Genomic DNA, 12,710 nt, shown 5'->3' on the forward strand with positions numbered 1-12,710 from the left:
CTATTCTTCTATTATGCTCTTAGCAGAGCTGAAAGAATTTTATATATATATATATATATATATATAATACTATAGTGTATTTCAGCTTTAATTTACTACAAAAGGTGCAATATTCCTTTAACATAAAATGTATCGCACAAGTTTGAGATCTTTAACCCTTTGTTGAACAATGTGCACTTTTAGTTTACAACTGACAATGATCTCTGCCAGCAAAGACAGCTATTTTGGCTATACTTCTCCTATCAATCTCAGGAGTGCAAGTTCGTTCTGCACTTCTAAGTGCCCTGTGTGTGTCTTCAGCTAAAGCTGCAAATGTCAATGTAAAACTTTCTGTGTGAAAGCGTGCATTCTCTGAAATAATGTTATTTTAAATACAGTTGTTTCTGTTAAGAAATCAGTACTTTTAAAATATATTTTCTGTTTACTTTTTGCTATATATATTTATTTTTTTTAAATATCCCCATGAAAGCAAATGCATGTTTACTTCTGAGCCATTTTCTTCTGCAAACTTAACTCATTTTCTTAGTAACTCATTTTTCTCCTACAGAGCAGAGTAAATGTGTACACCACACATTGCCCATCAGGAACGTCCGTAAAGAATATGATCCATTGGGCGCAGGTACTGATTAAACTTTCAATTTTACTGTATTGACCAGTGAAGCTTGTAATCCTTAAAGTATAACTAAAGGCAAAACATTTTGGGGGGGGGGGACCACTAACACCGAAAGAGAAAGTAAAAGAAAATCCTGAATTTTGAGTGGTCACCAGAATAGGAATAGAGGGGAAACCTTCCAATTGGGACAGTAGTTCTGGTGACAACTATGGATTTCTTTTAACTTCCTGTTTTATCTATGGGGCAGGAAGTGAAGGGAAATCACCCAAATGGGAGACAGACGGCAAAAAGCCTGACAAGGGTTATACCCCTCCTTTACTCTCTCCAAAAGGAAAAAAAAACGTAAGGAAAAATGTATTACCCTCAGTTCTACTTTAAAGGGGTTGTAAACCCTCTTTTAAAAAATAAATAAATAAATAAATAACAAACATACTCATACTTACCTGCTCTGTGTAACCATTTTGCACAGAGCACCCCCGATCCTTTTTTTTTTTCTGGGGTGCCCCGCCAGCACTTCAGGCCCCTCTTTTTCATTGGGTGCCACTTTCCCTTGGGGCACCCGTGGGGGCTCGTCTCTGAGTCCCCCTGCTGCATCCTAACCCCCCCCCCCCCTCGCTCCTGTGTCACTGGATTTGATTTACAGCAATCTGCCCAATGAGGAGAGAGACAGCAGCCGCTGCGCTCGTGCACATCACTGGATTGGACCGAGCTCAGGCAAGAAAAAGAGGGGGCTCTGGGGGGAGCTGCAGCACAGAAGGTTTTTCACCTTAATGTATAGAATGCATAAAGGTGAAAAACCTTGAGGCTTTACAACCACTTTAACTGTCATTCAAAGGCTGTGTAGGTTAGAAACCTAGGTGGGTGCCACCCATCTGCATGCATCGATGGGCTCAAAAAAGCAATCACCTGGGTCTGAACTACTGCTTGTCACAGAATAAAATGTAACTAATTCAATGGGAACAGGTCACAACAATTCTTATTGAACTAAAATTGCCAACAGTGTATCTAAAACAAAGTCCACAAAAAGATCAACAGGATCATAGGATCGACAAGTACCCAATAGTTTAAACACAACATAGTCTATAAGGCAAGTGTCAACAAGCAGTATATTGCAGACAGGCGGTAGACACAACTCCAGGGTTTTATCACCACTCCCCCCCCCCCTCTAATATAAGTGTGAACGAGCCCTATGGCTCATTCACTGCTGTTCCTCTGAAAAGCGATCCAAGTTCAGTACAGGTGGTGGGTGAGGAGGTGACGTGTTGCCACCTCACCGCCTGATTTAAACACATGATTGCTGTACAATGCACGTGATTGTGATGTGGTAGTATGGCAATTAGAGGTTTAAATGAGGTGTGAGGAGGCAACACTGCCCGGGGATCTTTGACTTCTCCCATGTTGTTAAGGTAGATCTCCACCTCTTTAAAGTTCCCTACCCCTGCTATAAGGGCTCAGTTACACTAGCAGCAGCCCTTGCCACCCCCCTGAAAAATGATTTGCCATAAGTCGCTTTCCGGAGGGTGGTTGACAAGTGGCTGGGAGGCGATATGTTACCTCCCCAGTACTTGTTTAACCCTGAAAGCCCACACCATCACAACTGCATGCATTGCACATACTTGCAGGGCAGCTGTGGCCCAGCCGTGTTGACTTGACATGCAGTTAAAATTTTTGCCACAGCTGTAAAGAAAAGCATTGCGGCATGAGTGTAATCCCATCTGGCTGCTTTATTGAGTTAAAGAGGGTGGTTGGGAGGTGATAAAACTATGACTCAAGCGCCGATGTATTCTGAAGGTAGCCATACACGGCTCAGTTTTCTTTTTTCTGTGATCCTGGGGGCTGAATGGGATAAAGTCAGTTGATTCCCTCATCTGTGCCGACAGCATGGATGAATCATTGTCCACTGCAGGCTATTGTGTTCAGACAGCCGGGGCATCTGATTGGATGTAGTCACTTTTTTAAATCCAGTTTTTTGGACCCAGGGCAAGCTTGCATGGCTGCCCACGGCTTGAATTGCAGTTTATTCAGCAGGAATCCAGCGAAATTTGAGCTGCACAAGACCAGTTTAAGGGATAGGCAGCCACAAGCTGTCTGCATTTACAGTGTGAATTTTTTTTTGCAGGGTGTGAAGTGCGGTGAGCTGAGTGCATTTAACTATGGTACCAAAGGTAATCTTATTCATTACAATCAGGTAAGATTATTATGTTCCCTTTATGGTTAGAGCTTATCAGTTGTATGCTTGTGCCCGATGGGGATGCATGCTGACTGCACACTATCCAATACTGAAATATTCAAGAATAGCTTTTGGAAGTTTTCTCACAACGTCGCACCAGTCTGCACGTGTGGAACACTAAAGCCTGGTAAACACTAACCCTGGGTCGCACGAAACAAAACTAACAGCTCCGGTCAGAGCTGCTGTACTAACCATCCAACATTAGTACAGCGATCTCCCCCGCTGAGCTGATGTGTTCTGACAGTCCCCTCCGACAGCACACTCCAATCAGCGCTCTCCGCCATTGGCCGAGAGTGCTCATCAGCAGTCGGTTGGCTGCTGGTTTTCCAGCATGGACGTCCGACAGATTCTGGCCGAACGTCTGGCTTCTGTTGGACAGACCAACATACACACGACACAAGTGTCTCCTTACGTTCGGCCCATGTGTACCCAGCTTAAGGCTGCTTTCACACTGAACTTTTTTTTCTTCCGTTTTTGATTTTAAAAAAATGGAAGAAAATCACACGACCATTAAAACTTGTGGGTATTTTTCGCTCCATAAGACACACCTGACCATAAGACGCACCTACAAACAAGAAGAAGAAAAAAAAAATATTCTGAACCAAAGGGTGTACTAAAATATTTTCCAGTGCCCATGAAATGCAGAGTGACCATTACCATAGAAAATGCAGAGTGACCATTACCATAGAAAGTATTGGCAGGGTCTGACAGAGTATTGGCAGGGTCTGATAGAGTATTGGCAGGGAATTGCAGAGTATTGGCAGGGTATGGAGGGATGGCTGTGACTGCACTTGTCACAGAGCAGTGCTGTGGGCACTACAGATGCAGCCCACAGCGCTGCTGCCATCCGATCTCTCCCCTCCACTGTACAGATCTGTACACAGAGGGGAGAGAGGAATCGGTGTTGTCATGACGCCGGTTTGTTGAACCTCCTGCTGTTGCGAAACTACAAGTCCCATAAGGCATTGCAAGGCTGACCGTTACAAGCATGACTCCCACAGGCAGAGGCATGATGGGACTTATGCCATGTACACACGATCAGAATTTCAGCCAGCAAAAGACAGATGAGAGCTTTTCATTGGAAAATGCAACCGTGTGTATGCTCCATCGGAATTTAGCTGGCCGAATTCCCTCCAGCAAAAATTTGAGAGCATGTTCTCAATTTTCCCAAAATTCCGATCGTGTGTATGCAATTCAGACGAGCAAAAACTCACGCATGCTCAGATTCAACTAAGAGACTGAAGCTATTGGCTATTGAACTTCCTTTTTCTAGTCCCGTCGTAAGTGTTGTACGTCACCGTCTTCTTGACGGTCGGAATTTAGTGTGACCGTGTGTAGGCAAGACAGCTTGAGCGGAATTCCATCAGAAAAACCATCAGACCCTTTTCCCACCATAATGTTGATCGTGTGTACGCGGCATTATAATTTTGCAACAGCTGGAGGGCCGCCAGTTTGAGACTCCTGATTTAGGGTAATTTGCCAGCCCCTCCCACCCGTCATGATTTGCCTGCATTCCATAGTGAAGCTCAGAGAACCAGTGGTGACACCACTAGGTCCAAAATAGGTTATGTAATAAAAATTTAAAGGATTTGTTTTAAAAACATGATTTGTTAATGAAAGGGAAAAGGGGGGAACCAGGGAAAGCAAATATGAGCAGATTAAACTGTAGCTTTTTCCAGTTATTGTTAAATAATTTAGGAGCAAAGAGCGAAGTCTGTTTATTTAAATAGTGAAACTGTCAAGTCTTATGTATGGTGAAGTTGTGTGCTTGATTCCTTGGTTCATCCCTTGCAATGCTGTCTTTCAGACTACTCCTCCTTTGTACAATGTGAAAGACATGAAGATCCCAACCGCTTTGTGGAGTGGAGGCAATGACTGGCTAGCTGACCGCAAGGATATGGCTTTGCTACTCACTCAAGTCAGCAATTTGGTCTACCACAAGGAGATTCCAGACTGGGAACATCTAGATTTCATCTGGGGTCTAGACGCTCCAGATCGCATGTACAATGAAATAGTCCAATTACTGAAGAAAGCCCCCTGAACATTAACATTTCACAAATAAATGATGAAGCAAATACTAACAGATTTAGCAGGAAAACTTTTAGAAAATACCTATTATCCCAAAATACTTTGATTTTGTCAAACCACTGTCTATGGATGGACACCAAACAAGCCATTCTTACTAACAACAGGTGTGTCTAGCTGCACCTGGACAATATCTTTTACCCCCAAGGCTAAAAAACCAAAGTGCCCCCCCCCCCCATCCATGAGTTGTGAGCTGCTTTAGCAGCATAGTTTGCAACCTCCTCCCGCTTAACCACCAAGATGGCTGCTTCTTCTGCCCACTGTTTGGCCCAGCCTTGACACTCAATAAATTATTATATTTGTGTAGGTGGGGGCTGTTGCAGTATCCTAGACTTATTTTTATTTTACAGGAGGCAAAATATGCCACTAATCTAACCCTTAAGGGCCAGTTCACACCATAAATTGCAAAGGAATGTGCTGTGCATTCCTGTGTGATTTACATGCGACCTGGATAGATTTCAGCCCACTGGTCAGCGCCAAAAGTAGAGGGTTCACTACTTTAAGTGCGCTGCAACCAGATCGCATGGTACTACTGTACTGGTGCAGGCAAATGCACTGCATTTGAAACCTGCGTTTGGGGTGTCATTAAGTTAACACTGACATGCGCTGCAGATCGTAAGTGCAGTGCAGTTTGAACACGGTGCAGAAAGCGCCATCAGAATGCAGGTTTCCCACACCACATTTTGGTGTGAACTGGTAAGGAGGATTTCTTGGTTTTAGTCAAGAGATTTTATACTCAGCAGGAGAAACAATTAATGGTGTCCCTTTTTAATGTCTTTTTTCATAATCCAAAAATGTAAGTTTTAAAAGGCAAACATTCACCATACTGCAGTCCATGCTTTAGACTGGCCTGTCGATTTTTTTTTTGTTTTTTACCATATTTTTATTAGTATTAAACGCCTCTCCTTGTGTAAACACTGTGCTGATATAGGAGATAATTACATTTGCAGGCCCGTGTTGCATGAAAGAATCAAATGTTCAATGGGGGATTCTGATTAACACTGGGAATACCCTCTGTAGCCTACCTATTTTAGTTTGCCTACAAAAATTATATATTTGTGTCGTTTCAGATTTATATTTTTTTCCTATAGTTCCAAGGTCTAAAGCGGTGGTCTCCAAACTGCGGCCCAGGGGCCGAATGTAGCCCTTTTAGCTTGCCTCTTTTCTGGCCCTTGGGGCACCATTCCACCGACTAACACCATCAATGGGGCACTATTCCTCCCACTGACAGCATTTTCCATTCAAACCAATAATCGGGCATTGTTTGTGCCCGCTGATGCTGGGACATTTTCTATTCCCACTGGGCACAATCCAGCCCTCCTAAAGTCTGAAGGCCAGTAAACTGGCCCTTTGCATAGAAAGTTTTAGAGACCCCTGCTCTAAAGTCTATTATCCTTTAGTTCCAGTGTATCATTTTTTTTAATGCTTTTGAAATCATTTTTATCATTTTTATTTGTCTGCACACCAAATAGAGAACATTTCCTTGCCAATTAACTTATAGAAAAATGATTACCTCATTTCCTGTGGCATGCAATGTATTTTCTTGCTCAGGGCACATTCAAATTTTGCATTGTGATAACACGTTAATGCAGCACATTCTCATACATTAATGCACACCAGATAGTTCATTTTCAGTAAGCTAGCAGAGCATCTTAAAGCACTTGACCTATATTTTATTTATTTTTTTATCAGTGCACCATAGTTCAGTGTTGCACTGAAATGTATATATTGAGGTTAGCTAGAAATGTGCTTTGGGGTTGCCATTTAAAATAAATAGCACTGCATCGCGGATTGCAGTTTAATGCGAAATCTGGTAAAATGCAAATTTTGAGCTGTTTCCACAATTATATGTGCCGTTAAAGTTTTTTTTTACCAGTTCTTTGGTAGTCTGTATACTGGGTTGACTGTTTTTCCACCAGCAACAAAAAAAAATGACCAATACCCCAACCAGCTTTTGTTTGTTATATGCTGCTATAGGGTAGTGTCTGTGTTTTATTACAGGATCTATGTGGTGCCATCTCCATGGCTTATCGTTGAGTGCTATGTTTATACTAGAGTGCTTTTTACTAAATAGTCCTTCAACATAACATGTCTAACAATGTGTTTGCTCATCACCTTGAACCATTAATAACAAAACAAAAAATCGGTTACTCCAAAACAGCAAATAATGAACAAGATATTCTGCAGAAGGAAGCCATCTAATCCCAGCCTTAATAAATCACTGCACTGCTTTCTACTTCTCAAATACTTGTCATTTTTATATATTTGATTTACAGATTTATCTATACAAGTCCTGTCCATTTTCTGCCAGCAAGACCTACATTTGGGTCATAATGTTAACGTAAACAAGGCAGTCTTGATTGTAGAGCTATTCATGATTGTGAGAGAAATGCTAAAACTTTGGAAGGTCTAGAGATCACGGTGGGCAGCACTAGTTTATTCCATAATGAAAATGTAGAACTTGTATATAATGATATATATAATTAGCTAGTGTACTCTCATCCTCTAAACCAGCTCCACCCTCCAGGATACAAACTGCAATATTTTTTTTTATTAAAGGTTACGATGTTTGTCTACATTTTTGATACCACAGATTTAACATCTGGAAGCTCAGCCATTGACCGCATTGCTGTAAACAACTTTGTAAAGTAGCTGTCCTTAGATTTGTAACCAGGAGTTTTACATTCAGTATCTATGCTTACCATTTGCAGGATGGGTGACTGCGAGGCATGATGACTGTGTACACTCTTAGGTGCTTAGTGCTGAGTTACCATTGAATATCAAGCCGGTGGTAGCTAGATACTCTTCTGCATCTATCTGATGGACCAGATAATACTCGTACTGATTTGTGTAGAATTATAATCCAATATTGAAGCAAATCCATCACTCTATTCCAAACTTATCCTAACAGCATGCTAGGGGAAAGCATTTCAATTAGATCCCTGCTATCAAATCCACTATTTTTATCTTTTGAGGTTGTAGAAAGAAGTTGCATTACTTCCGCATCACTCAAAAGAATTACTAACAAGTATTATGTAAAAAATAAAATAAAAAACTTTTAATTATTGCCTAAAAGGTTCAGTATTATCCCTCATGGTGCGCAGAGATGCAAAGATGTCCCCAGAAGATTGGGAAGATTTGAGGGAAATTGGAAAATTGCTGTTGGAATAAAATATCATTTAAATACTGCATTGAAAGAATAAGTGCAATTTCAATGGTGTTATACAGTTCATGTCCTCTGTATAATCTAAATACAGCCATATTCCTTGCTGTAAACAATCAATGTTTGTAATTTTTAAAAAGATTCAATGTTTTAGTGGTCTATACACAAGGAGATTGTTCAGGATTTATAGGGGATGTTCCACTTCTTATAGGGTGACTCTTATTGACTGGTAAGGCTTTTCTTACTATGTTCAAGTCCAATCACAAGTTCTCAGGTTATCCTTTGCTTTTACAAAATAAGATGCTCTTTTTATGTGTGTATATAAACTGTAAGCTAATCACAGTTTTTACCAAGAGTGTGCCAAATAATGTATTTCAAATGTTTTTCAAGAATAAACTTTTACATTAGACACCTATTGGTGTGTTGCTTTTTGATAACTTACTTGCTGTTCTTGTGTGTTTTTGTTTTACATTTTTTAAATGTATGAGTTTTTTTAAAACAAATTCTATACCTATAAAACGAAATTTATGGCATATAAATGAGCTAGGCAAATTTAGCTAATGTAGGACTTTTAAAACAAAAAATCTGATTGTATGTCATACCTAATCTTTAACAAAAATAAAGTAACTAAGAGGAAAACAAATAATAATCAAAATCGAGACAAAAAAAACACAAAAAAGTACTTTAGGACAGTACAGTCAATATAGCAGAAATACAATTACTGGATCTATCAAATAATAGTTGTAGGTATAGGTAGTGCATTACACCCAAGTAGTACAAAGGGATGTGATAAACTTGGGACAATCCCTGAGATTGTGTCTAGCGTGGTTATCAAGTCCAGATAATATCACAGTACAATCCCAAAGAGTAAGTGGAGAGGCAAGTGAAAACAACCATTTAGAAGTAGTCTAAATGTACTGTGCTGATTGACACTGCCCTGTGTCTGTAAATCAATTAGAAATTGATGTTGAAGGGACAAGAGAGGAGTCTGATAGTGTAGATGCTCACTATGGGGATCATACTTTTTTAAATGTTTTTGGGCAACCCCTGTGCTGGGAGGGCAAGGGAACAATAACTTTTGGGCTATGAGACAAGGAAGAATATGCGCATCGGTATTAACCTAAACATCGGTGGTATAAGGTCCTCGGGAAGAATGCTCAAATTCGCCACCCTAGGATCAAGCGATAAGGAGCTGTTTTAAAAATGCAAGTCCAGTATTTGAAATTTTTTGAGCAACGCCATAGCATATGAATTAAAGAGCTGTCAGCACTGGAGCATCTCGGACAGCAAGGTGAGTCGGTTAGTCCCCATGTGTGCAATTTCTGGGGGATGTAAAAACCCTATGTAATATGAACAGTTGGTTTAATCTCTGGGAAGGGAAGAAATATAGTGGGTGCTGCCTCTGAGGCCATTGTCCATTGGTCATCAGTAATTGCCCCTATGTCCTGTTGCTATCTCTCGCCACAGCGCAAATGCATCTTGGAAGATGTGTTCAGAATAAGTACAGAGTAAATATCTCCAGTTAGGTCGTTTTTGGTAGTATTCAGAGGCGCTACCATACGAAGAATAGTGGAAGGGTTATACAGTAATGGTGAGTGGTGAGATTGCCCCTGTACAGCATGGCAGAGTTGTAAATATTGCTAGAAAGACATATGCAAGAGCTGATATTCGTCCAACAGTGATTGATAAGGAAACAGCATACTATTGTCAAATAATTGACATAGATAATTTATACCTGCCTGCTCCCAGTGGCTAAAGCCTTCCAATTTTCACCAAATATGGGTACCTGAGATTGTCCCAAATAAGCATATATTGAAAGTAGCCAGAATGACCTATTACTGTTTGGGTAGCCCTCCAAAATTTGTGAATCAGCAAAAGGGTAGGGAATTGTTGTAAGGTATGAAAACATCCGGCCTCCAAGGAAGAGACCAGTGGGTCTTGCGGCAGTTAGGACAACAAGACGCTTTGTGTGGAGGCTTACAATGCCAATTCCCCCCAGCTAGCAAGGTGTTGCATTTGTGAGGACAGAAAATACAGTTTAGGGTTGGGAACTGCTAATCCACCACCATCCTTTGGGAGTTGGAGAACCTCCAACTTTTTCTTGGCCATCTACCCTTCCATATGAGATCCCTGAACAAAGAATACATTTTGCTAAAAAAATCTTTGAGATATCCATATGGAAGTGTTGTGTAGGGAATACAATACCTGCGGGATCCATACCATTTGTATAAGGTTGACTCTACCCATAACAGAGATATGTAGCTTGAACCAAGCAGTGTGGTTCCTCTTCCATTTAGTAAATGGTGGGTCTGTATTCAGGGTAACCTATTCAGACAATGTGAAAGAAACCTTAATCCCTAATTATTCAGCAGGGAGGAGTGTGTCTGTTATTGGATCTATTGGGATACCCTTTTTGAGGTTGTCATATTAATAATAGGGGTTAAATTGTTACTAAACCCACAACAGTAAAATTAATTAATCGCTGTGGAACCTAAGGGGTTAAATCTCTGCATTGTGTAAAAAGGCTGTTTGACCCTGTATTCATTGATCCTCCTCTTTTACTGTCCCCTAACCATCTGCTGATAGTACAGAGCCTTGGGGGCACTCTGCACATGCTTAGTTTGGTGTAAATTGCTTGAGTTTATTTTTTTTTTTTTTTTCATTCTTGGGCGGGTGCATGTGATCGGCACAGGGCCAATCAGCACTGTCCAGACAGAGGGTCAGGGGTCCTGCAGCCTCGTAGGACAGTCAGAGTGGAATTAAAACTCCTCATTCAAGCTTTAACCAGACACTGATAGAAGGCACAAGATTTAGTTTATATTTACAAAAAAAATTGCATTTCTGTGTACTGTGGGAGACTAGACATATTTAATGCAGGGTCCTGGGTTTAGTGGTTTAGTAACACTTTAATTTCCCGAAAAAGTATTAAAGGACAACTAAAAATTGTCTATCAGGGCCTGCCTCCTTAATTGGTCTGATATTTACAGTAGCTCTGCCCAAATTCCAGCATTTTTTACTGAGTGCCCTGCCTGGAGCAGCACAACCATTCTTCATAATGCATCCTTGCCGAGTTCCCTTTATCCTACAGGGAGCTGTATCTATTGCGGCCCTTCAGAGTATGGCTCTTCTCAGCGGAAAGCATTTGGCCATGGAGAATATGAGCAGGATTAAGAGGATCCAACGTGGAAGCTTCCTGAAGAAAGGCTATGCTTCTCCGGCAGGGCCACACAGTAAAGAATGCTGGGAAAGGGGCAGTAGTATCTTTCAGAACCAGACTGGCCACATTGGGGGGAGCGACCATGCCTTAATGAGCCACTTATTCAAAAGGTACAGGTCCTTTAAATCTGAATACCACACATATAAAATGTTTCTCATCATGTGCCCTATCCTAGTTATATTTATGCAATGGTTTTGCCTTGTGTTTGATCCTCTTGAACAGCCGCCCTGGCTACTTACAGACTCCTGATATCTGCAAAGGCTAAGATCATGTTGTTTGGATCCCATAGTCTTTGGCTAATGACTGACATGATGTAAATGCCTTTCTACCACGGGTTCAAACGAGGTTTTACCTTGGTCTCCAATGTATGTGGGTTTGGAGACACTCTTTCTCATATATAAATAGTAGCTCTGACAATTTTAATCCTTTTCTAGTGTTTACATTACTATGAAAAAAATCAGTTGTTTACGATGCTCATTAGCTGAAGCTGAGATATGCGCACACAAGTGAATAAGTGAGGGCAGCCTTTGTACAGCACTCTCAAAGGTTTTGGTAAGAGACAACTATTACTGCTGGGAGTGCAATAGCCCCAAAGCTTAGTAAATGAGGTGAAGCTTCACTTTGCAAAGAATACCAAATCAAACACAAGGGAAAAAAAATTATTTTTGCTTGCACATAATTTGATGATGGAAATCAGCAGAGCTTCTCCTCATTTACCAAGTTCTGGAGTAACTGCACTTGCAGAGTTCATAGTCTATTTGCCTTTAGTAAATCAACCCCATTGATAAGATTTACATAAAGGCTTTGTGTACACTGCTGCTGGTAAATGGACGTTTAGGAGCAGTTGGACTTTTTTTCAGCTGCCCCTGAACTTTCCTCTGTGTTATCTTATCAGTATATATACACAGGGTCATTTTCTAGTAGTTTCTAGGCAGGCATTTTTCGGAAAGCAAATAAAATGCGTTCAGAACGGATGTTCAGAGGCATTCGAAACGCCAAATGCTTGTAACAGCTTGTAAACATGGTAACTCGCGTTTAGCCACATTTCCTTTACAGGCGTTTTTTAATGGATATACATTTTTAACTGTTTTCAATGCAATAAACGCTTCTAAACCTAAACGTGGCACAAACAACGTTTTTAAACATCGGTTACTATCTGTTAAGTTAATTCATTCAGGAGAGGTTTTAAAACATCCCGTGTACATGAAGCCTAAGCTGAGCTCTCTTACATGCTTCCTTAAAAACATAATACACTTCTTTTAATCCTGCATTGTAAAAATGCAATGTCAGTGTAAAATTTTTTTTTTTTTTTTGTTCAGCCTGTATAATTCAGATAAGGCAAGGCGTGTCAGTGGATTGAGGTGGGAGATCTTGTGATATACACTGTCTAGTTGCTGATATT

The 12,710-nt window shown here is 40.7% G+C and overlaps 1 protein-coding gene across 1 annotated transcript in view; it reads left to right on the top strand.

Moving 5' to 3' along the window:
* LOC143930148 (lysosomal acid lipase/cholesteryl ester hydrolase-like) overlaps positions 1-8,506 on the top strand; it is a 52,147-nt gene extending 43,641 nt beyond the window's left edge. The window contains exons 8-10 of the mRNA XM_077454170.1: positions 548-619; positions 2,733-2,801; positions 4,651-8,506. Coding sequence (XP_077310296.1) covers positions 548-619; positions 2,733-2,801; positions 4,651-4,884 — 375 coding nt within the window. The 3' untranslated portion in view covers positions 4,885-8,506. The remainder of the gene's footprint in view (positions 1-547; positions 620-2,732; positions 2,802-4,650) is intronic.
* The last annotated feature ends 4,204 nt before the right edge of the window (positions 8,507-12,710 follow it).

This window comes from Lithobates pipiens, unplaced genomic scaffold, assembly GCF_037356315.1.
Source record: "Lithobates pipiens isolate NorthernLeopardFrog02 unplaced genomic scaffold, aLitPip1_a1.2 Scaffold_25, whole genome shotgun sequence".
Classification (NCBI taxonomy): Eukaryota; Metazoa; Chordata; class Amphibia; order Anura; family Ranidae; genus Lithobates; species Lithobates pipiens.